The sequence below is a fragment of the Lygodium microphyllum genome, chromosome 3, assembly GCF_053477565.2.
Source record: "Lygodium microphyllum isolate KBCC chromosome 3, Lygodium_microphyllum_v1.1.10, whole genome shotgun sequence".
Classification (NCBI taxonomy): domain Eukaryota; kingdom Viridiplantae; phylum Streptophyta; class Polypodiopsida; order Schizaeales; family Lygodiaceae; genus Lygodium; species Lygodium microphyllum.
Genome location: NC_141137.1, coordinates 90,450,450 through 90,472,683, shown reverse-complemented (window position 1 = coordinate 90,472,683; position 22,234 = coordinate 90,450,450). Strand labels below are relative to the sequence as shown.

The following is a 22,234-nucleotide window of genomic DNA, read 5'->3' as shown; positions in this document are numbered from 1 at the left end:
AAGAGAACAATTGGGTTCAATCTCCCCCCATGCCTTGTGTGAGCGCTTCACAAAGCATGTATTTTATGTATATTTCCATCTTCATGTTCAATAATAGCCCAATTTACAAAAATATGACAAGCTTTTAGCTTTTGAGTTTGCTTTTACAAAAATAGGAATAAAGCTAATGAACGGTGCCCATAAAGTCTGGCACGCCCAACACAATGTCCAAATAGAAATAACATATCCGTGCGCATAGGCGCATACAAAATAATAATAAATAATCGATGCCTCAATAGACATGACAAAATATAGGCGTGGCGCCTATCAAAATATAATCCATAGGTCGAATACTCGCTAGACTCCAATGCTTTCCTCCGCCACTGCTGCTATCTCTACACATCAACTGAAGCATTCACAATCGTTAGTAAAATAATACAATTAAACCAACAAAAGTGAATACCTAGCAGTCTTCAGTTACATAAATAAATCAACTGGTTAGAAATAAATCCTAACCTTAATTTATTACGAGTGCGCACTCTAAAACTCATAAACGTTTATTAATTCAATATGCATTTTACGGAATCACCCGCTATGGAATCACCCATGTACACACTAAATTAATGAAACGCCCGAAAAGGACAGGCGTCCCCATCGACTTCTTGCACAAAGAATCCACTTTGTGTATGAGCCCCGGTCATCAAAGTTTACGGAATCCACCGTAAAACCTCACGGAATCCACCGTGGCACGGAATCCACCGTGGAATATGCCTCCTGGCATCACAACACCATGGAGGAGAAAAGGAAGTAGGACGTGGAGGAGCAACAATAAGAGATTGAGCGCCTAACCGATCAGTTGAACTCTGAAAAAGAGGAACAGGGGAGGCTGATCAGGGAATTGGAGGACCAAGAGCAAAGGCTCATGATACTAACCTTGAAGCAAGGGGAGATCATGGAGGAAATGAACAAGAAAGCAGAGGAGTCGACGGTGCATAATGAAAAGAGAGTGAAGACACTGGTGCGACGTCTGGCTCTAGTAGAAAAGGAAAAGATCATTGTAGAGAGCAAGGCAGAAGCCGCCCAAGTGGCCTTCAATGCCCAACAAAAAGCCTTCCTCGACACCATCAGGGACACTACCCACTCAGAGGAGGGAGAGCCATTGGAGGTGGCACAAAGAAAGCTTAGCATTGCACGCAGAGCCCTACGCACAGGACTGCAAATGCCACCCCAACCTGCGGAGGTTAGGCTGAGCCCGGATGAGCAACTGAAGTACCTACTGCTGGTCAGCCTAACCCCCCAGGAAGCGGATGCCCTAGGATTTGAAGAGAGAGCACCACAAGGAAATCGGTAGGGGGAGGAAGCCGAACTCAAAGTCGACATGAACAGATTCGTAGAAGATGTGATTCCACAACCCCCCTCGTCACACATTCAAGAACAACAACCACTTAACCTGCCCCTGGACAGACAAGCCACGCTCAAGGAGCGACGGAAAAAATTGGTGGAAGAAGCCAGGAAAAGGCTGCAAGCCAAGCCAGTCGTGCGGCCATCCGCATCCCTCCCACCATGCCCCGATAACCTCCCAACGCAATTCCACTCGGAGCTGGTGGTCTGGGAACGACAGAAAATCGAAAAGGACCTTTCTCTTTCAGCTTCCTTATGCCTAACAGCTTGAGAAGGGTCCTGCCGATCAAAGTAATGGAGGAGGTGATCGCGACTGGCAGCCGACTAGGCCAAAAATGGCTGGATGACAGGGCAAAGACCCCCACTCTATGAGGCACGGAGAAAGTAGAATTCTGGCAAGACAAAGTGTACGAAGTGCCACACACCGTAAGGGGTTACGACTGCCAACCCCTCTGGAGAAGGCGAATATGCAATGCTAACATGCTCGCCTGGATGGCATTTTGCAACACCCTACCCTACGAGAGGAACGATCCCACATTCATGGCGTATCCTCGTAGGATAGGTGTGGATTTTGTCGCCACCCTCCATGGGAGGCATGACTTCCTCGTCATCTACAATTCCAACGCCACCTCCTTCGAGGATGTTCTACTTTTTTATTTAGGAAGCCTAACCGACTCCATGACGCGCTTCCTCGCAGCATTCTCCTCCTGTCCCGATCCCGCTTTCATAACTACGTGTAATTACCTTAGGCTTCTTAAGCTCCTACTCAAGCAAGATCCGACACTGCAGGAAAATGGCTTGCCTCCCCTCTTTTTTGATCCAAATGCTATTGATAGCTGCGCTATGGCACACTTAATGATGAGAGCTAGCCTACTACCTTTCTTTTGCCTAGCTCTCCTAGAGGACATGAGCGACAGCCAATTCACTAGGTGTAATCACCCCTTCCTATCCACCACCTCTCTACACGTCCGCATGAACCTAAAAGGGTACATGCAAAGCCACCAATTTTTGCACAAATCCATCCGCCCTCCTTCCCCCCCTCATTCAGACGATGAGAATTAGACTTGGTTTTCATACTCCTGATGTAATACTATCCCTAAATGTACAAAAAAAAAAAAACAGAAGAAAAGAAAAGCACAAACGCCATTCCACACTGAAGGGACGGAAAAACTCACTTGCAGAACTACTTAGCACCACAAAAGCACAATCACTACACCTAGGGGTTCTTAAGTTAGGCATGTCCGATGGCTTCAATCGGCCGTGGCTCCACTCCCAACCCCCTAGCCCTTTTTGCTCCCCCACTTCACGCTTAGGGCACATCAAGGGCAAGACACACCTAGGGAGGTAACACTCACCTATGGTTAGACCTGTCACCCTAAGCCACTAGCACCACACCCCCTTGGCACAAATGGGGTCCTCAAGTGTGGGACATCACCCAGGCTCGCATGCGGTTAGACCCACCTCCCCATTCCACTAGCACAAGCACAATGCACCAACACGCTGAGGACAGCACTCCCCTTAGGTAGAGCACCGCACCTTCTCCTTCAGGCACCCCAAAAGCGCCAAACCACCAACTTCAGAGGCCCTCGTCAACCCATGACATCCAGTTAGCTGCTCTGACAAACATCATTCTTAAGCTTCCACAAGCGCCTGAGTTTACATGTGGCCCTCACCCTTACACCAACCCAACGCCGAAGTGCCATGGGACTGGCACCCATCTAGGAGGGGGGTAATGTTAACCCCAAGTTGAGATGGCGAAAAAATGAAGGAAAAAGTAAAAGGAAGATGGAAAAAGGGCAAAGACACATAGGCGGCCTCTAAAGATAAACCAGGGCAAAAAGCGTAACTTTAAATGAAAAGGCGCCTCAAAAAACTCGAAAAACTCTTGTAAAGGAGCGCCAGGCTCTTTCCCGTGCCAATTGTAAAATATTAGACGGGTGTAAGCTAGAGGCATAAGGCTAGAAGAGGAAAATGGAAAAAAGGACCTTGCCACAATGGCCGGTCATGTAAAAAAGGGATGGGTGCCCATGGGATTTTAGGGTTTGTATATTAAAAGTTCAAAAAGTGAATAAGAGCTCATTCTTTGGTGTGTGGCAACAATAGTCTTCTTCTTCTTCTCTCCTTCTCATCTTCTTGCTTGTGTGTGCTCTTGAGAGAGGGAGTGTGAGAGTGTGAGGGAGTGAGTGTGTGAGAGTGAGGGATCAAGAGGGTGAATCTCTTCACCATCTCCTCTTCTCTTCTTCTCTTCTCTTCTCTCTTCTTATGCACGCGGCTATGGAGGATGGAGCTTGGAGGTGGAGGAGGCTTGAGGACGCTTGAGCTTGCATCTAGGATCGTGGAGCTACCGATGTGTGTGAGAGAGGAGGCAACTCAAATTGGCACTAAGGTAAGCTCACTACACTCATAGGATCGACGGCGCGTCGGCTAGGTGAGAGATATCCATTAGAGCTCTCTTGGAATACTTGAAACAATAAGCGGTCCGTGGGTCTTGGCGGTTGAGCGAAAGCTCCCACACACCCTTACTACCTAAGATCCCTCTATATCCACATGAAACATGTGACACTCATTACAAATGACAATCTCCTCTCTCAAGACAAAGGCAACAATAGAGAAACCTTTAGCTATATTGTCTCTAAACTCTTTGGTCACCTTGGAATATGATAAATAGCTTTTCCACCTCGATGTTTAGGCTTAAAAGAACTTATCCCACATTAAAGGCCCCACTATAGCACAAGAGGTCATCGAGGACACCATATCCCTCTCTAACAAGAATCATGTCCTCTCCAAATCTACCAATGATAGATGTGTACCTAGAGAAATATGCCATACACCAAGAGTTGGCCTATGCAATCTAATCACCCAAGTGTTGTCTACACCCAACACTATGAAATAAAAGAAGCACAAAACCATATGAACCCCTCATGAATACCCCCAAGGGCACTTGTAGATGGTGGAAAGGCACATCAATCCTCGCACCCAGATCTCCTATGAAGCATTTTGGAGATTAATAAATGCACCATATCATTGTTTGGGCTCCTCGAGAACCTGTCAAGGGGTGCACCTATAAGAAATCATCTATATAATGTGCGTTCAAAGGGTATTAAGAAATACCCTTTCTTTACATGCTATAAGGCTATTAAATGACCCCTTTTACTTTACTAAACTTATATAATTTTTTCACATTATAATTGAAAAATCCTTTTTGTAAATATAATCTTGTGACTTTTACTAAATAAAATACCATTTCTTTTGAACTCACATGGTATCTTACATATTCTATAAGGTGTGCCACACCCCCCAGGAAGAACCCCATGGCAAGTGACTTTTGATTTTGGGATTGTCCTTCTAATTGCCCACATAGTCTTGGCTATCTTCTTGTCTTTGATAGCTAGCATCAAAGATGTTGGTCCATCAACTACCCTTGTTGTTTTCTTCTTGTTCACTATGGTTGTTACATACTCTGATTTGTGACTATCATCATCCAACACAACACCAGGTCTAGAAAGTAGTTGACTTTTTCATATTATCTTGATTTGCAAATTGCATTATTAGTGCACTTTATTGAATGATTGAAAGTCTAGAGATGTGGTTTATTGGTGCACTTTTGTGAATGCCATCATAGATTTGCTACAAGCATATGTGGTAGAGGAGAACTTGTGCTCTTGATATAACTCTCAAACTATAGTCTATATGAAGCTAAGGCACTTAGAGAAGTAAATTGTTGCTTGGGGGAGGGGTTGAAGCACAAAATCATGTCGTAATCATAGAAATAATGTTGAAACAACCCTTAGGTTGATATGCAATCATGAACATAAACTAGGCATTATGATCACATCATTTTATAACTTAGGCACATCATGCAGTAGTGGCAATGGCAATGGGGATTCATTTCTTGGAGCAAGATGGGGCATATCATGTCTAAAATGAGAAAATGTACCCTTTTTTCTTCACAAATATGTAACGTTTTACCAAAGTCCTAAAATCACCTCCCCTTCTCTAAGCACACATAAAAAAGTATATTCTTTAGAACTCAAGTGGTAGTCACATAGGTGCTAACACATTAACATTCTTAGGATAAAATAGAACGTATTGTAATGACATCACATTAGCATTTTGGAATGCATTCTTAGAATGTCTATATGTTGAAACACATTAGCACCATGATGGCCACAAAATAGTAATAAATTGGGACTAATTTAGTGATAGAACCAAATAGATTGCTTTGGGTGATTTAGGTGATGTTGAATAGAAAAACAATGATGCATTGTGTACTTAAAACCACTGTAATGCTTAAAACTTCATTAGACAATGCAAATTTGTGTAGTTGGAACATACTCTAGAAGCATCTTTGCTTTTGGGAATTGTTGCCCAAAATAGGTAGCCTAAAAGAGGGCATTCTATGGCTAACACTCTTATACCTTGCCCATTTTGATTTGTATCTTTTTGGACAAAGGCCTAAATGTAATCCATGATATTTTTTTAATATTAACATATCTATTCATGTTAAAATTTGTGTAGTTGGAAGCCAACTTTTTTAAGTTTCACTAGTTTGGAAACCTATGTTATGTGCATAACAACGGTGTCTTAAGTGGCACCTTTGACCTTAAGCGTATTTGTTCAAGTAGGCGACGGGTGTTGATAGTCCCTTTATTGTTGCCTTGATTCCTTGTATTTGGACTTTTCCCAAGGATGATTGGAGCTTCATAGTTTGGATTGTTGCAAACTCCTAAAACACAAGCTTCAATGCTTTTTATGGTTGGGACCTGTTTGAATGTGACACATGCCTATTGATTCCTAGGTCATTGGCTCCTCCTTCAGCACTTTAGAGCCTACACCTCATGTGATAGTGGCTTGAATGTGCTCTTTCTCCCTTGCCTTTGCTTTGAACCTCCACTTTCACTTTGACTACATTGTAATTGGTCTCTCAATTCCTTGATCATGCATTGCCTCACTTGTTCATTTAGTCATTCCATTCCATTCCATTGTTTGAGCACTCTTTTATTAGCCATCTTGTTCTCACATCTCTCTACTCTTTGTTAGCTATTGTGTTCTCACATGCTATTGCAACAAGGGTGCTCTTGACACTTGAGCTACCATGAGCATCAGGGCTTTCAAGACCACACACTAACATTTGATGCCTTTGGTTTAAACTTTGAACCTTTTGTTGAGCTATGAGAACTTATATCTAAATTATTGTTTATTTTTGGCATTTTCAACTCATTAAAATAATCCCAAAAAGGCATTTTGGCATTTTTCATGGCACTCTAGATAGTTGTACGATGCTAGACATTCTCTTGGCTCCAACATGTTCTATAAAGGGGCCTAGTGTGCATATTATCATTCATCCCTTGCGCCTGCAATTGTTGCCACCATCATTACCCTCCTCATCTACCTCATCTGCCTTCATCACAGATTTTTGCCCAATCATCTCAGCTGCTGCCATGTCTTTTGGTGATGTCGCACAATGGTGATGTCTCTCTCTCTCTCTCTCTCTCTCTCTCTCTCTCTCTCTCTCTCTCTCTCTCTCTCTCTCTCTCTCTCTCTCTCTCTCTCTCTCTCTCTCTCGGGCACTTTGAATGAAAGTTGATTTATCTACAACTGTGGCTGGCCTTGTCACCTGACGTATGCTTGCTCTATCATCTCGCATGGTAGCTCACTTATGCAGCTAATTGGGATATGTTCACTTCTAACGAAGCTCAGTTTACTGGTGTGCCTTGTCACCATTCCTCATCTTGCTAGTGTTGAGCTAAACCAACGCGGGGTGGTTTATAGCCTGTATATGGTAATGTGCAATGTTGCAAGGAATCTGGGGCCGACTTGCGTGCCTGGGAGTTTAGATCAAGGTCAAATGTCTTGGATGATCAATCGTCTTTGGATTATGTAATTAGAGGATTGAAGGTCTACGGCTATCTAAATCAACTACAAAGCATAACTTTAAAGGTGCTAATAGTATCATCTTCAGGGGGGGATAATTTTCAAAATAGGGTGGTTGATGAGAGAGGAAGTCGTAATTAGAGGAGTTGACAGACTAGCATCATCATTAGTGATAGGGATACACATCAGATAAGGGACATAGTAGACGAGCAATGATATCTTAATACACTAGCAACCTGACTAAAAAGGATGACAACATCATCAATATTTGGGGTCCAATGAGAGTCATCAATTTTCATTGTAGATGTAACTAGCTTGCCAATTGGAATATGGTATGTCCAAGTTTGCTATTCGAGTGAGTGTCCCATCCTATTGAAGCCGCAACTACCTGGAGTTGGATTTTGCATAAGTGTGACACTTACTTTAGTATAACTTTTGCTATGATAGAATATCAATAAGTGCTTATGTAATGTGCTACAGTATGTCATCTGAACTTTAGTATCACCACAAATATTACCATGTTTGCAATCTTGCACGGGCAACAAAACCTATAGGCACTCTTAATGTTGGTCTTAACTTAGATACATGTTGAATTCAAAAAAATATTTTCCAAGATGAATTGGCTATTCTAGGGAAGTTGCAGCATCCAAACATTGTCCTGAATGGGCAAGAACATCACAGAGTATATGCCCCTCGAAACAAAAGAGTAAACTAGCCCCTAAATCACTCCATGCTGGCATGGGCTCTTTTAGCCCCTTCCTTGTTTTAATGTGAGATGACAAAGTTCTTGGTGTCCCTACACCACTAAAGATGACAAAGGCATCATCAAAGAGTCCCAAAAGCTAGAAGATGACATGTGAAGTTGAATCTGGAATCTAGACAAGAGCCATTTCAATTTGGCGTGTTAAAAATTGTGAGATAATACAAATGCAAAAGTTGACTGCTGGTTTTGGAGACAATTTTCTTATCCACTGCTATCCTTAATAGATGGCAAAGTGTTACTCATTGGATGCTCTTTATAGATGGCATTATTAACCTTTAACCTCTTGCAATTGGAAGAAGCTGACAAGGAACTTTTTTGTTTTGTGTGCAGGTTGCAAGGTTTTCATTGGTTGCAATGCCTCAATGTAGAAGGTGCTATCTACTAACTCTTATCGTATAGTTTTAAATATGATTGCTAAGATTACTTGGAAAAGTTAACTTCACATGTTTGTGCTCTAGGTTTTGAAGTTCTAATGTGTCTCCATAGAGGGGAGGGGATAGAAAAAGGAGAAGGGGTAGAAGGAGCACTCTTCATATAATAGTGGAGGATGGGAGTGAGATAAACATGATGGAGGACAAGTGGAGCATGAGGAGGAGCATGTTGACCTAGACCCTATTGTTGATGACCTAGATTGTGACTTATGTTGTGCATCCTGAGGTGGTGAGTGAGGACAACACAAAGAATGAAGAGGGAATGAGTATGTTTGGTCTAAGGGATGGTTTATCAAGTCTAAAGATAGCCTTTGGGAAGACATATTAAAAAATGGAAGAAGACATCAAAACCTATCAACCATTCAAGAATAATTTTGAGGTTAACATAGAGGCAATAATTAATACTATAGACAGGGCTAGGAGCTTAAAGAAAGGCGCTATCTTGAAAAGAAATGCAACTATTGCAAGCTATAACAATCTATATAGACACCCAACAAGATGTAACAAACATTTCTTTTTAAAGAGAAGAAACTTAATTTAGCATAGGAATAAATTGTACTTGATCTAGTCTATGCTTCTCCACCTCAAATAAATATGTAGATCTCTTCACTTTTTAGATTATCCCATGGCTTTTAAAAACTATGAATTTGAGGTAGATTCATCCTTCCTTAAACACCGGAGAAATATCCATTAACCTTAAACAACATTGCTATGTTTTGAACATTCATGAGTCAATTATGTTATCTTCATTTGATTTTACCCGATTTATAGACTACTCGCACTTTTCAAAAAAGATAATAAGAATTTATAAAAAGATACACAAAATCTCGGTGGGTAAATCTAGCTATGCATGTCAACCTAATTTTTTCTAAAATTTGAAGAAGGTGATTTATTTTTAACCAAGAACTATGAACTTCGTGTAGTCCCAAATTGCTATGTGAGATTTGTAAAAATTTGGTGATGGTGCTAATAAGATAGGCTCTAGGACCAACGAGACGATACGCGTGATAAGTCTAGTGGGATGGAGGGAGGTGGCGAGAGAAAGGCTCCATGTTGGCGGTGTGATTGTGGACGGCAGCTGCGGAGGGCGTTCGAGAATTATGTCGCTTCTTCTAGCCTCTTCCAGTCTTCCCCGAAGGTGCCTAAAGGCAGCGTCTGTCTGAGGTACTCGTCTTCTCTGGAACAGTCCTCGCTAGAAAGGAACGAATTAACTCTGCAGCTTGGCACTCCTCTCTTCCTGTGCATGCCTCTGATAGCAGTTCTGTTTCTCACAGTACGAAACCAGCATTATTTGTTCCGTTTGCATTTTCGTGTTTCTATCCCTGCTGCAGAGGTATGTCTCTCTGCATGTGTCCCATGGCACCTCTCTCCTTGAATGTCAGAAATCAGTATGGTTTGTTGCGTTGCATTTTGATGTTTGTAGACTTGCTGCAGATGTGATCCCTCTTTGCATGTCTCGTAGCAGTTGTCTTCATGAAGCTAAAAAATCAGCACTTGTTTGTTGTGTTGCGATTTGGTGTTTCTAGTCTTGCTGCAAAAGCTTTCTCAATTTCTTGAGCTTGGGAATTGGCATCTGGTCTGTGGTTTGCTCGGCATGTAGGAATCTTTTTTCACTTTTGTCTGTCGCCTTGCAAGGGATCCATGAGGCTGCATGCGTTCTACAGAGTGCTAAGATATGGCCTCTTTGCAGGTTACAGTACGCTGAAACATTTCTTCTGTCAGAAGAGCAGACATGGCTGCTACAGCAGCTCAGCCACCAGCAAGAGTCGAGACTTTCTTGAAGACACAGGTTGGGCATGCAGATCACAGGGTTCTTAACAAGGAAGTCGTGTTAGCTTCTAGACCACGCGGGAAGCCAAGTGAAGGTAACTTTGCTGTGCGGGGATATGAATTCCCCCTCACCTGCCCTATACCTGGCTCTAGGGATGTTATTGCAAAGACCCTCTGGGTGTCCGTTGATCCATACCTTCGAGAGCGCATGAATGCAACCAACCCCATTGGCATGCAGCCCTTCGAAATCAACAAGGTTTTATTTCTTCACTGGAAAAGCCCGATTAAAGCATGTACTGAGATTCAAGTCAATTGTCAGCGTCTTAACTGCATTAAGGTCATTTCAGTAAAGAGCAAAAATGTTCTGTGATGAAATCGAAGTTGTTTGCAAAAAAATAAAATCCACTCATGGATGTCATCATGCCAATTGTTACTCAGTTTGGTCAACTGTAGGCCTTGCCAATAAGTTTGCTGGTTCCGATCAGGGTAAGTTCACTGTGCAACTTTGCTACTGCAGCTGAAAGTCAACTTAGTAGTATCAAAATTTCAATCAATGGGAATTAAATTCACTTTCTATTGTGAATTAAACATGAAGGATTGCTGTAAGCTAGCAGATGGTAGTAATGTTTGTTATTTTGGTTGTAATCAGAGTCCTGTGTTTGCGTGGCAAGTATGTAGAGAAGAGTCTCTGCTTTTAGAGAGAGCCTGTCTATATGAATGCTTCAAGAATTTGTACTTAATACAAAGATAGATTTACAATTTCCATAATGATCGGCCTATTATTTTCAGCTGTTAAGTGCCCACAATACCTGTAAGGAAGCTTAACACATTGGGACTAATTGAAAGTAAGAGATGGTGTTTTGAACATGCTTAAGAAGATGAAGGTCCTTTTGGAACCAACATGTATCTAAGATTGAAGAAAATGACAACCTTCAAGGAAAAATAGGGAATTTCTGATAACCTTGAACGAAAAGTAGGGACTTTTCACATCCAAGGAAGTCTTATCTGAAAAAGAGGGGTGGCTTGGTAAACTCTAGGTGTGAGTAAAATGAAAGGTTGTCCAACTGTACAATGTCCAAGCAGTGTATGGATAGGGAAAATGAAAGGGGCAGTATGGTAACCAGTAGGCTTGAGTATGATAAAAGTTGTCCCATGTACTACTCGTGTCTTCAAGCTTTGATTTAGAGGTTCTTGAGAATGTTTAGAAACTGATCAGAGGTCCCAACAATGTCTCTATGTTTGACTACTCACTGTAGTACTGTAGTGGACATGATGGGTCAGTCCCATCAAATGGTCACATGAACTATGTGGGTGGGTGGTGTGGCTAGATAGAGAATGTCTTTAATGAGGTCCTTGTTGGCTCTAGTTCTAGTTATTGTTGGTGTGGCATTTTATTGGGTGGGAGGTGGGAACATGCATACCTTGATTTAAGTAGCCGCTCCTTCTAACGATAGTAGAAGGCAATAAATTCATTCACTAGGACTTTTTGGGAGGTCCTTGTGTCATAGGAGTTGACTGCTATCTAGTTGAGATAGTAAGGTTAACTATTGAAGCGGATATCAAATGGTCCTTTGTTGGCTTGAGTGTCTAGTTATCTCATTTTATTTGGTGGGAACGTGTATATTTTGATTTAAGTAACCCCTTCTTATAACTAAAGTAGATGGCAACAAATTCATTTACTAGGAGTTTTCGGCAACAAATTCATTTACTAGGCGTTTTCGGGAGGTTCTTGTGTCGTAGGTTTTGACTAATATCTAGTTGAGATAATATTTAGAGAGTTCACACGTAGAAGATGGCTCAACTACACTCCTCTGTCTTCACTTTACACTTTGTTAGGAGTCGTGCATCTGATTTTGCCAGTGAGGCTAGCTGTGTCTCCACGTTCAAGACAATTGGTGAACCCTCCATCTCATCACAGCCAAGCTAAATGTTAGATCCATAGAATCCTTTTGATTCATATGGATCGAAAGCCTTTTTTGTTGCTTCTATTCTTCAAGATCTAGTTGTAAGTTACCATGGAGACCATGACTGATATTGTTATGTCAATGTCCATAGAGGAGGTTTTTATGGGCAGACTTTCTTTTCTTATGATTGGGCACAAGACTTGCACCATCTCATTAGGTTTAATTCCTTCAATGTCAATAGGATTAGGAACTTTTGTTTCAAGTCCTAGTTCATTTTCATTTTTAGTTTCACATGTTAGCTATCCATGGGTGCATGCCACTATGCACTCTTGTACTCAGTTGTGGGGATTGGCATACTTGTGCACTACCTTACCCTTGCAAGTAATGAATATCCATCTATATTGGAACCTCTAGATGTCTATCCATGGCCACTTAGATGCAAGGATATCCATCCGCTACTTATGATGCCATTTCAACCATTCCATGGGCCACTCATACGTAGGGATATCTGGTCTTTTCTTGTCTTGTGCCTATCCACCTTCCTTGGGCTACTCGTACAGTGACCATGCCTATGCCTACTTAGTCCAAACACAGATGGGTCCATTGTGTACACTTCCTAGATGCATGGTGGGCACTTTGGTGGCAATCCCCAAACATACTTTAGTCCCCTATCCTACCAACCCTATTTGCCACTCAAAACTAACACTTATGGCTATGATCAATAACACTTTTAGTGATGAGACTCGTTTTAGGGGGTTGAACTTCTTTTTTTGGTTGAATCTCATTCAACGAGTGCTTGAGTCTCGAGGTCTTTGGGACCTAGTAGTTTGTCTAGAAGGCTATGTTGGACTCTCAGTTGTCCTACCATGATCATACCCATCCATGGAAGGCTCACAATGCTACAATGAATGTCAAGGTGATGCAAGGGTTATTGATTTTCACGTAGAGCTTCAGCTCTAACCCCTAGCATTTGATCGTTGGAGTCATCTTATCTTATCAACCATTATGTTGTGAGAGGTAGAACTTGGCACATCAATCTTGATCATGAGATGCAAGAGTTCTTTATTAAGAAAGGGGATGATTTGAAAAAGCCAAGATGGTTGAGCATAGGCAATTACTTGTCAATCTCACTACTGTTGGCTCATTGAAGTCAAATGATGACCAGGTCAAATTGTTCCTAAATAAGATGCCTTCTAAATATTTCCACTTTATGCAGCAAGTGATTTGTTACGGCTCCATCCTATTCCCCATCCCTTTCAAAGGGGGATGATATTGGTGATATAGTTACAGATTTCCTGGCCCTCTGTGTTTCAAAGGGGGATTCCTAGGATCTTGAGGAGCTTCTTCCAGAATTGTTACCTAATTCGGGCCTTTTCTTCATTCGGAAACCTCTCTCTTTCGTCATTGAGCTGCCATCCCTTGTTGCTTGCCTACCCTTTTATGGCCCTTGGTTCCTGTTCTTCTTGGGCAAGTTATGGTGCCTTTAATACCTCCTCGCTGTTCTCCCTTATTAGGGTCAAAGCCTTGGCTCCCCCATTCCTGACTGGAGTTTGCTAGAGGTCTGTTCGAGGTCTCTCCACTCCCATTTGTCCAGATCATTTGACTCAGCTCTGCTCTGCTGAGTTCAAGATTAAGGCAGTGTCCCTTCTATATGATAGCTGAGTGTGTAAGGCCAACAGCTTAGTCTATGTTCCAAGATAGGAGCCAGACTTTTTCCAAGCGATGTCCAACCATGATTTTCTGGTAGTTGCAGGGAGACATGGGATCTCCACTCTTAAACAGAGGAAAAATAGTATGATCTGCCCAACTTCTCTCCTTGTTTGCAATTTGTCAATGACACCCCCAACTCCTTTGAGTGAAGAAATTGCTATGAGTTGGCCTAGGCATAACTGAGTGTGGAATTGATGGCATCTATTGAGAAGTCTTCCCATGGAAGTGGAATCTTGCTATTTTCAAAATAAGTGTATTCACTATAGATCCAATTAGCACTTTTCTGTCCTGTTGAGCATCTAAATCTATTGCATAATTGTACCACAGTTCAGGTGCTGCTATGGGTGTGGGTCAGGTGGCCCCTTTTCCTAAAACATCCTTGGAAGTCTTTTTACTTTATCCCCCCTAAAAAGAGCTGGTAGATGTCCTTTTTCCAACCTAGCAAGATAGCTTCATTTTTCCCTCCTTTTAAGTTCTGGAATATTTTCCCGATTGGCTGTATGTATTTGTGTTCAATGTGATATCCCTCTAGTCTGGCTCTACTCTGACAGCGTTTGTGTTGACATTTTTATAATGATCATAAAATATCCAGTTTCAAGCCAAAGTTAGGATGGCTGTTCTCTCTGAAAGACTTACTGGTTGCTACTGAAGAATAGCTTATGTTTCTAAATGTTGAATCCCACTACAAAATGATTAAATGATGAACCTTAATGTTTTGCATATTTCCATTTAGCAGTTCTAGGTGTTGCCAAAGAGTAGGTTGTCCACTGTGAGCATGAGTTTCTTGTGAACATGTTGGTTCTTTATGATTAAGCAAGGTCTAATATTTTGAAGCTTACATTTTGACACTGCCAATCTATTGAACACAAGCCACACTTTCTTTGGAAGATTATGATAATGAAACATTAATGAGGCAGTGATTGTATTTCAAAGTCATGAAGTTTTATACGTTTTGACAGCCGATCCAGTCACATTCACTTTCCAAAGTCATAGCATCTGATAACGTGGATTTTCAAGAAGGAGATGTAGTGTATGGGGTTACAAATGTTGCCGAGTATGTTGTGGTACCTGCTGGACAAGGAATTGAGAAAGTCGATGTCAGTTCAATTCCACCTTCTTGCTTCCTAGGGATTCTAGGTATGAGAGGTCTATATCTGGAGTGGCTTAAAGAAGTCTCCTTGTTTGAGTTGCTATTTACTTAGATCTTGTCTCTTATTTGTTTCTTCATGATTAAGATAAGTTGTGGTCCATAGATAGTTTTGTATGAGAAGAAGTTTTTAACACTCGTATAATACCTTGCAGGTATGCCTGGCCACACTGCATGGGTTGGATTCCACTTGATTGCTCAGGCGAAGCCAAATGATACTGTATTTATCTCTGCTGCATCAGGTGCTGTTGGTTTGGCAGTGGGTCAATTTGCCAAAAACAAGGGGTGCCGAGTTGTTGGTAGTGCAGGCAGCAATGAGAAGGTGCGTCTGTTGTAACATTACTCCTTCAAGAAGAGGTCAAAAAAAGCTTGAACGGCTGGTTTTGGGTTTTTGAGATCTGGCCTACGGCTGTCTTTTTTCTCAACAAGAAATTGCAAGCAGATAGATCTAGGACCAAGTCCTGGACTCGAGCACATATCACCACCCATTTCAGCAAGAGTTTTGGAAAAGAAGGTTAAGATGGTTGGAAAGAAGCAATGTGGAAATTTCAGCAGGATGAGTCGGATGCTATTAACTTTTATGGTTTTGCAGAGTATTACTATTTTAGAATATTAATGGAGGATGGTTACGTGCTCACATGGGATGTTTGGCTCCCAAGCTAGGTTTCTTTGTCACCAGCAGCAAGTCAAGCTGTGCTTAGACTTGATTGTATACATACGTTTATGATCCTAGTATAGCTTGCTCGTGTTTATATGCTTTTCTTATCGTCAGGAAGTGGGTGATGTGGAGCTTTAGACATAAGATGGGAGGATTAGACTAGAGAGGAGGCCATCCTGCATGTCATGTTTTGGGTCCTCAGATAGTCTGGATGGCCAACACGGATAAGACATAAGATGGGATGCTTAGACTAGAGAGGGGGCCACCCTACAATATGTAGTCGTGTTTGGAACCTCATAGGCTGGATGGCCTTAAACATGGATTGGTTGGTCGTTATGATACCATCTAGGATTTGGAGGACTCTTGTAATCAAATTCTTGTCCGGATTGCTGAGCCACCCACTACTATTTGCACACTATCATACCTACACTCCAGTGCTCACTGCTGCTGAAATATTTTCTGCTAGATCTTAGAAGGACGGGTTGTGATCAATGTTAAGTTGGCAGTTCGCAAGCTCCAATCCATTTTAACAGTACACAGCACGTGCACACAATGACAGTGTCAGACCTCTAGCATCTCCATCAAACTCTTGACAGAGTTCACAAAGCAGTGGATGACAGCACAAATCTAATGGATGCTAACACACATTGCCATAGCTTTAGCAAAATGTTGTGTGGGTTTAAAGGCAATGGCAACATGCTGTGTGGATTTAAAGACAGATCCAGTTTGAGGCTTCTTTGGGGAGTGCTTTAGCATCTTGATGGGCTTGTATTGTGAAGATGCCAAAGGGAATCAAGAAATATTTACATACCTTGCAAGTACTCTTTGCAGTACAGTAGTTGTATATAGAAATGAATCTGCACTTCAGTTTTCGAGGTTTCTTTCTTGAAGAGTGTGCTAGAATCTTGAAAATATTCATGGAGGTTTTGATATCCTTGCAAGACTTAGGATGCATACTGAATTATCAAGTGATTAGTGGCGGGGTGAAGTTACTTGTCAGCTCCATACTTAGGAGGTAAGGCCATGGTCATTGGTGATATCCTCCAGACTTCCTTGCAAATTGTGGTGGGAACTTTTGGTGCCCTCGACTTTGATGCAGGATTGCAAAGTAAAGAGGGGAATCTGAAATTACCTGAAAGTGGTGTATAAAGAAAGTCTTAACAATGCTTGATGATCTGTGCATCAATTGATCTGAAACTTCTATAAAACATCTGGACTGTGCCTGCACCCTTTTACTTTTGCAGATAAAAGTTTTGAAGGAGTCATATGATTTTGATGACGCCTTCAACTATAAAGAGGAGGAGGACTGGGATCTGACCCTGAAAAGGTGAAATCCTTTACAGATTACTCTGCTAAGATTCCAGAGCTGTGACGAATAACTGTTGTTGTGGCAGCTGTGCACGTATTCAAGCAGGCACATAGCCAGAGTGATTTATATCATTCTTCCAACAGAATTGTACTCACGGGAAATTGTGTATGCCTCATAAGTAGTTTCATGCTTTTAAAACTATCAATCATGGCAACAATGGTCTTTGTAGGCTCTTCCCAAATGGAATTGATGTCTATTGTGAGAATGTTGGAGGTCCCATGCTGGAGGCAGTGCTAAACAATATCAATGTGAAAGGCCGGATTGCAGCATGTGGAATGGTGTCCCAATACAATAAGGTAATGGATATATTTTGTCTAGGTATCTTTGTGGCTCTGTATATATGCTCTGACCACCATGTATGGTTTGATATGGATTTCAGCCTCCTGAAGAAGCGAATGGCATTCGCAATTTGATGATGATCATTGGCAAGTGTGTAAAATTAGAAGGTTTTATAATTTCCCATTATATGCATACCCGGGCAGACTTTTTGAAAGAAGTCATGCCGCTAGTGCAACAAGGAAAGATCAAGTACAAAGAGACAGTCTTGGGTAGGGGGATAGAAGAGTTTCCAAAGGCATTCATCAAGATGTTTGATGGTGAAAATATAGGAAAGGCATTGGTCCATGTCAGCAATGATTAGCTTTCTCCATGAAAAGGGTAAAACCTGGGAAGCTGGAATGGTCTTTCAGAATTAGGAAACATAGTCGGCAATAAGACTAACATGTACATAATACTAATGGTCTTTAGGAATGGTCTTAGGAGCTAGGAAAACATCATCGGCAATAAGACTATGTACAAAAGCTTGAATGCTGTAATTAAGATGTGTAAGAAGCAAAAGCACCAATAAGCTGTGTAATTCAAGCTGTTTTTGACCAATTTGTTGATGCTCCTCTTTAAAAAGGGTGCAAACACGGCATCTTTGAACGTGAGTGGACCTACTTGTAGAAGACCTTGTGCATGGACAGAGTATATCTTAAGGCAAAATTTTGCAAGATAACGACCAGGCTTTTGGGAAATTTGTGGTGCTTTAAGAAGTGTTGCTGGCCTATATGTGCACACAACAATCTTCGTAAGATGTGGCAACTCGCATGCATGTGGAATTGTCACTCCCATCTTGCCTTCCTTTTAAGGGTTGAGAGCAAGTTTTCCCATGCACTAGCTAGGTATGAAAATGTGTGAAACAAGACATAAAAAATCAATTCCCTCCACTCACGTTTTTGCAATATACTTACACCAGGGGTTTCCTCAAAATTGTGAAGCATTTTCTTGGATATGAAGTTAACATCACCACCAAAATATGATGAGGATGGCACATAGACCGACCGATACCAATGGCACATGGTTCCACATTTGGCACTTGGCTCTCATCCTCCTGCACCACGCATCACATAGGCTTAAAATGTAGTCAGTTCGACTAGTTCCACATGTTTGGAAGATTCAAGTATGTTGTTTCTAATCCTATTGGACTAATATAATTTATAAGACTTATGACGTTGAACTCTTATAATTACCTATTCACAGCAGATTTTCTGGACAATGTAGTCCATCACATGATCTCAAAAATACAATGTGTAGATGCTCATTAAAAGGCTAACATTTGATTCAGATGGACAAATTATGACAATAGGAAATTTTGAGGCTTTTGAGCAAATCAATACTTTGAACAAAGTAGAGGTAATATGCTTTATAAAAAGCCAAACCTATTGTAACTTCAGCTCCCATCTTGTAAAATATTGGTCTAAACTAAGATTATTTGAAAAGTATTGGTCCAACCTAAGCTGCCCACGTACCAAAACAAAGTCAAAATTGTATAATTGAGACAAAGTATTCAATCTTGCAAATTGCATATCCCTAGTGAAGTAGTTGCCATCCTTTGTACTTTTAAGCAATACCTTTTACATACATTTATTTATGCAAGACCAAGCTTGTCTTCACATTAAGAGAGATGACAAGTATAATATTTTATTTGTCAAATAACTTGTAAGGGCAACCTACCCCTTGGTTGTTTAGGTGCAAATCTAATGAAAAGAAAGGTAGGATAGAATGGCCTAATGATTTGTTTCAATATGGATGCATAATGAGGTTGTTCCTCTTCATACTTTAGTAGATTGGATTTGCTAGATTGTTCCTCTTCGTACTTTATGAACTTGGATTTTCTCTTGATGTGGTTGAACTCAACTTTGCTATATTAAAAAATGCTTGAAATATTGAACATGCAAAATGGGTAATAGAATCTCAATCGTATTCATGATGGAAAAAAAAAAGATGACGGCATACAACATGCATGCATACCATTGCATCACACTTGGACACAATTATCATAAAATTAGAGTTAAATATTTGATGGTATTTTGGCAATATCACAATAGAGGTGACAAAAATGAAGAGTAATGATTCCATAGAAGGTCGAATAGGTATGTAGAGATATGTATAGGCTTACTATTAAAGCTAGTGGTTTTCTTGAGAATGTAGTAGGTAATATATTATTAGTAAATGATATTTACGAGTGTCAATTGTGTATAGATATTTATTGTTAAAACTAGTGGTTTTCTAAATAATGTGATAGGCAATATATTGCAAGTAAATGAAATTTTATTACCTTGTAAAAAAATGCACCAAAGAGCCATCGCCTTGCAATGATATTTAGTTAAATTCGAACTTTAGGTCAGTTCTTAGGGTGTCCTTATGAAGATTTATTAAACCAAACTTTAGGGCTTAGCTTCTTAGGGATCTTACGCCCATGTCGAAGATGGGTTCCTAAACTTCCAAATGAAGTTGGCATCAATGCCCTAAGGAGGTTGACCAATTTTCATCTATTTCTCTTATTCTTTGGTTAATCATCTTTTGGCTTTCATCTAGCGTGCCATCGTTTTTGAAAAGAGCTTTGTTAATTGCAAAAAACTCATTGCAGATTAGCTTTTCTTATTCATTTTGAAACTCTCCTCCAAATTGGTTTGACCCACTTTTTGTAGATAGCTTTTCTTATCCATTTTTAAACTCTCCTTGGAAATAGTTTGACCTAAGAGCATTCCCATGAATGATGAGTTCTCTTCTTTGGTTTGACCTGATAGCATTCCGATAAATGACGAGTTTCTCCTCTCTTACATAGTAGATGGGAAAAATTAGGATCTTCCTAGACCTTGAGTGGCCATTATGCGACAAAAGTTTCCTAGACCTTGATTGCCTCTTTATAGATGAGTCATCTTCTCTCCCTTTTAGACACATGGGAGAGCTTGGGATCTTCTTAGACCTCCAGTGGTTGCTTATGTAACAAAAGTTCACATGAGAAATATTAAGCTAGTTTGAAGATATGGCCTTTCAAGTTCTCCTAATCCTCCTATTCCAAACAACCATCTTTGTAAGCATGAATAATCTTCAAAGTAGATGTTTACATGAATACTTTTTTGGAGTAGCTCTTCAAATCTTTGTCTCTTACAATTCCACAATAATTGTGGAGTCATCAAGTCTTCGAAAGATTAACAATATGATTTGTGTTTTTGCGAGTAAGGCTAAATTTGTGTTCGATCTAGCTTATGTCTTTTGTATTTTTCATTAGGATTTCATATATCTAATCACCTTCTTAGACCTTTATTCCACATATCCTTAGATGTCTTTGGGCCCTTTGCTTTATGGATCCTTGAGGTCTTTGATTGCTTCCACCATAAGTAGTTCATAAACACACAAAGAGAGCCATGAACCACACAAAGAGAGTCGGATGAATCTATCTAATCACATTCTTAGCCTTTTGTTATGTAGATCCTTATAGCTAAAGTGTAACCAATGAAGCTATTTTAATGTGTTGAAGAATGTGTATAGAATGTCGTGCTTTCAAAACTAAAGAACTTTACATTTGCGAATGGAAAGTGGATGAAGTTATTTTCCAACCAAAACTTTTGAAAAACAAGTGGATATGATTAGTTGGGTGATTTTTTAATAATGGAAACTATGTTAGAGTTGAATCTCCACTTCTTAGGTCATAGTCTTAAATAATGACTAAGCACCATTTTAGGGGGCTGGAGTTGAGATTCTACTTTATGGGTAGAGGGCGTTCTCCTACTCCCCCTTGTCTCACTTGCTTTGAACCAATTGTGGCAATTGGTCTGCTCTTAGCCACGATTGATTATAATGTGATCATCTTGATTTGGGTGATAGGATGTTGTTAGTGACTGTTAGGTTTCAACTCTTTAGGTCAATCCTTGTGGGAAAAGAATTTATGCTTTGTGGTGAGGTATGAAAACATACAAGGGTAGAGAGGTGAAGAACCCAAGAGCACACACACAAAGGTAATGGAGACTTGAGGATATATAGAGATAGAACTTGAATTTGTGTCTTTTTTTAAATTGGTTCACACAAAAGAACTAAGTCTAAAACATGATAAAAGACTAATATGAATGTACGACAACGTATGTACACATGGTCACTAAGTGTGAACGTGTTGAGGAAAGGGGAGGTGGCACAATGAATGTGCTATAACCAAGGATGGACTATGAGAGTATAGTCCAATTGTAGAATCACTAGCCTAGGGTCACTAAGTGTGAATCCGTTGATGAAAGGGGAGGTGGCACAATGAATGTGTCATAACTAGAGATGGATTACATGAGTGTAGTCCGATTGCAGAATCATTGGCGTATCCTCATGTTGGACACCTAACATGCCGGTGAATAATATCATACCACATCACCAAGATGCATATTGGATGCTAGCTCATGTAGAGCTCAACGTCTTAACACTTCCCCTCAAGTTTAGCATGAGCTTGTGAACTCCAAGCATAGTCTTGAAATGTTGAAACTTCTCAATTTCCAAGGCCTTGGTGAAAATGTCAATAGCTTGATACTCTATGCTGATATAAACCAAGTCGGTAGTATCACCTGCCAGAACTCCCTCCCAAATGAAATGGTAAGGGACCTCTGTGTTTGGTCGATGCATGATACATTGGATCCCTAGCCAATTGAATACTACTAAGGTTATCATTTACTATGATAACCTTTTTTTTCACTTGCATTGCCAAATTACCAAGTAGCTTGCGTAACCAAGCTATCTCACATGTTACAATTGCAAGTTGCCTTTATACTAGACAAGGCAACTATTGGTTGTTTGCTGTTCCAAGTAATAGTAGTACTACCAAAGAAAAATATAAAACCATTGTTAGATCTCCTATTTGAAATACTACTAGCCCAATCTACATTTGTATAACCATACAAGTCCAATGGTACACCTGCACCATAGAA

The 22,234-nt window shown here is 40.6% G+C and overlaps 1 protein-coding gene across 3 annotated transcripts; it reads left to right on the top strand.

The window, feature by feature from the left end:
• The first annotated feature begins 9,454 nt into the window (after nt 1-9,454).
• Nucleotides 9,455-18,003, top strand: LOC148038612 (2-alkenal reductase (NADP(+)-dependent)-like). Of its 3 annotated transcripts, XM_087673839.1 has the most exons (8): nt 9,470-9,612; nt 9,723-9,781; nt 10,139-10,474; nt 14,792-14,969; nt 15,135-15,301; nt 16,882-16,964; nt 17,176-17,302; nt 17,386-18,003. In XM_087673839.1, exons 3-8 carry the CDS (start codon nt 10,181-10,183, stop codon nt 17,644-17,646), a joined length of 1,110 nt encoding a protein of 369 aa, XP_087529965.1. In that variant the 5' UTR covers nt 9,470-9,612; nt 9,723-9,781; nt 10,139-10,180; the 3' UTR covers nt 17,647-18,003. The 3 variants fall into 3 exon arrangements, with proteins under 3 accessions (XP_087529962.1, XP_087529965.1, XP_087529964.1); XM_087673836.1 differs by lacking the exon at nt 9,723-9,781 and having other exon boundaries at nt 9,455-9,612; XM_087673838.1 differs by lacking the exon at nt 9,470-9,612 and having other exon boundaries at nt 9,619-9,781.
• The last annotated feature ends 4,231 nt before the right edge of the window (nt 18,004-22,234 follow it).

What these genes read in the sequence shown, in the direction of transcription:
- LOC148038612 (XM_087673836.1), top strand. Translation starts at nt 10,181, where the DNA reads ATGGCTGCTACAGCAGCTCAGCCACCAGCAAGAGTCGAGACTTTCTTG. An exon ending in AGCCCTTCGAAATCAACAAG is followed by an intron (nt 10,475 to 14,791) that starts GTTTTATTTCTT and finishes ACGTTTTGACAG; the next exon opens with CCGATCCAGTCACATTCACT. An exon ending in TGGGATCTGACCCTGAAAAG is followed by an intron (nt 16,965 to 17,175) that starts GTGAAATCCTTT and finishes TGGTCTTTGTAG; the next exon opens with GCTCTTCCCAAATGGAATTG.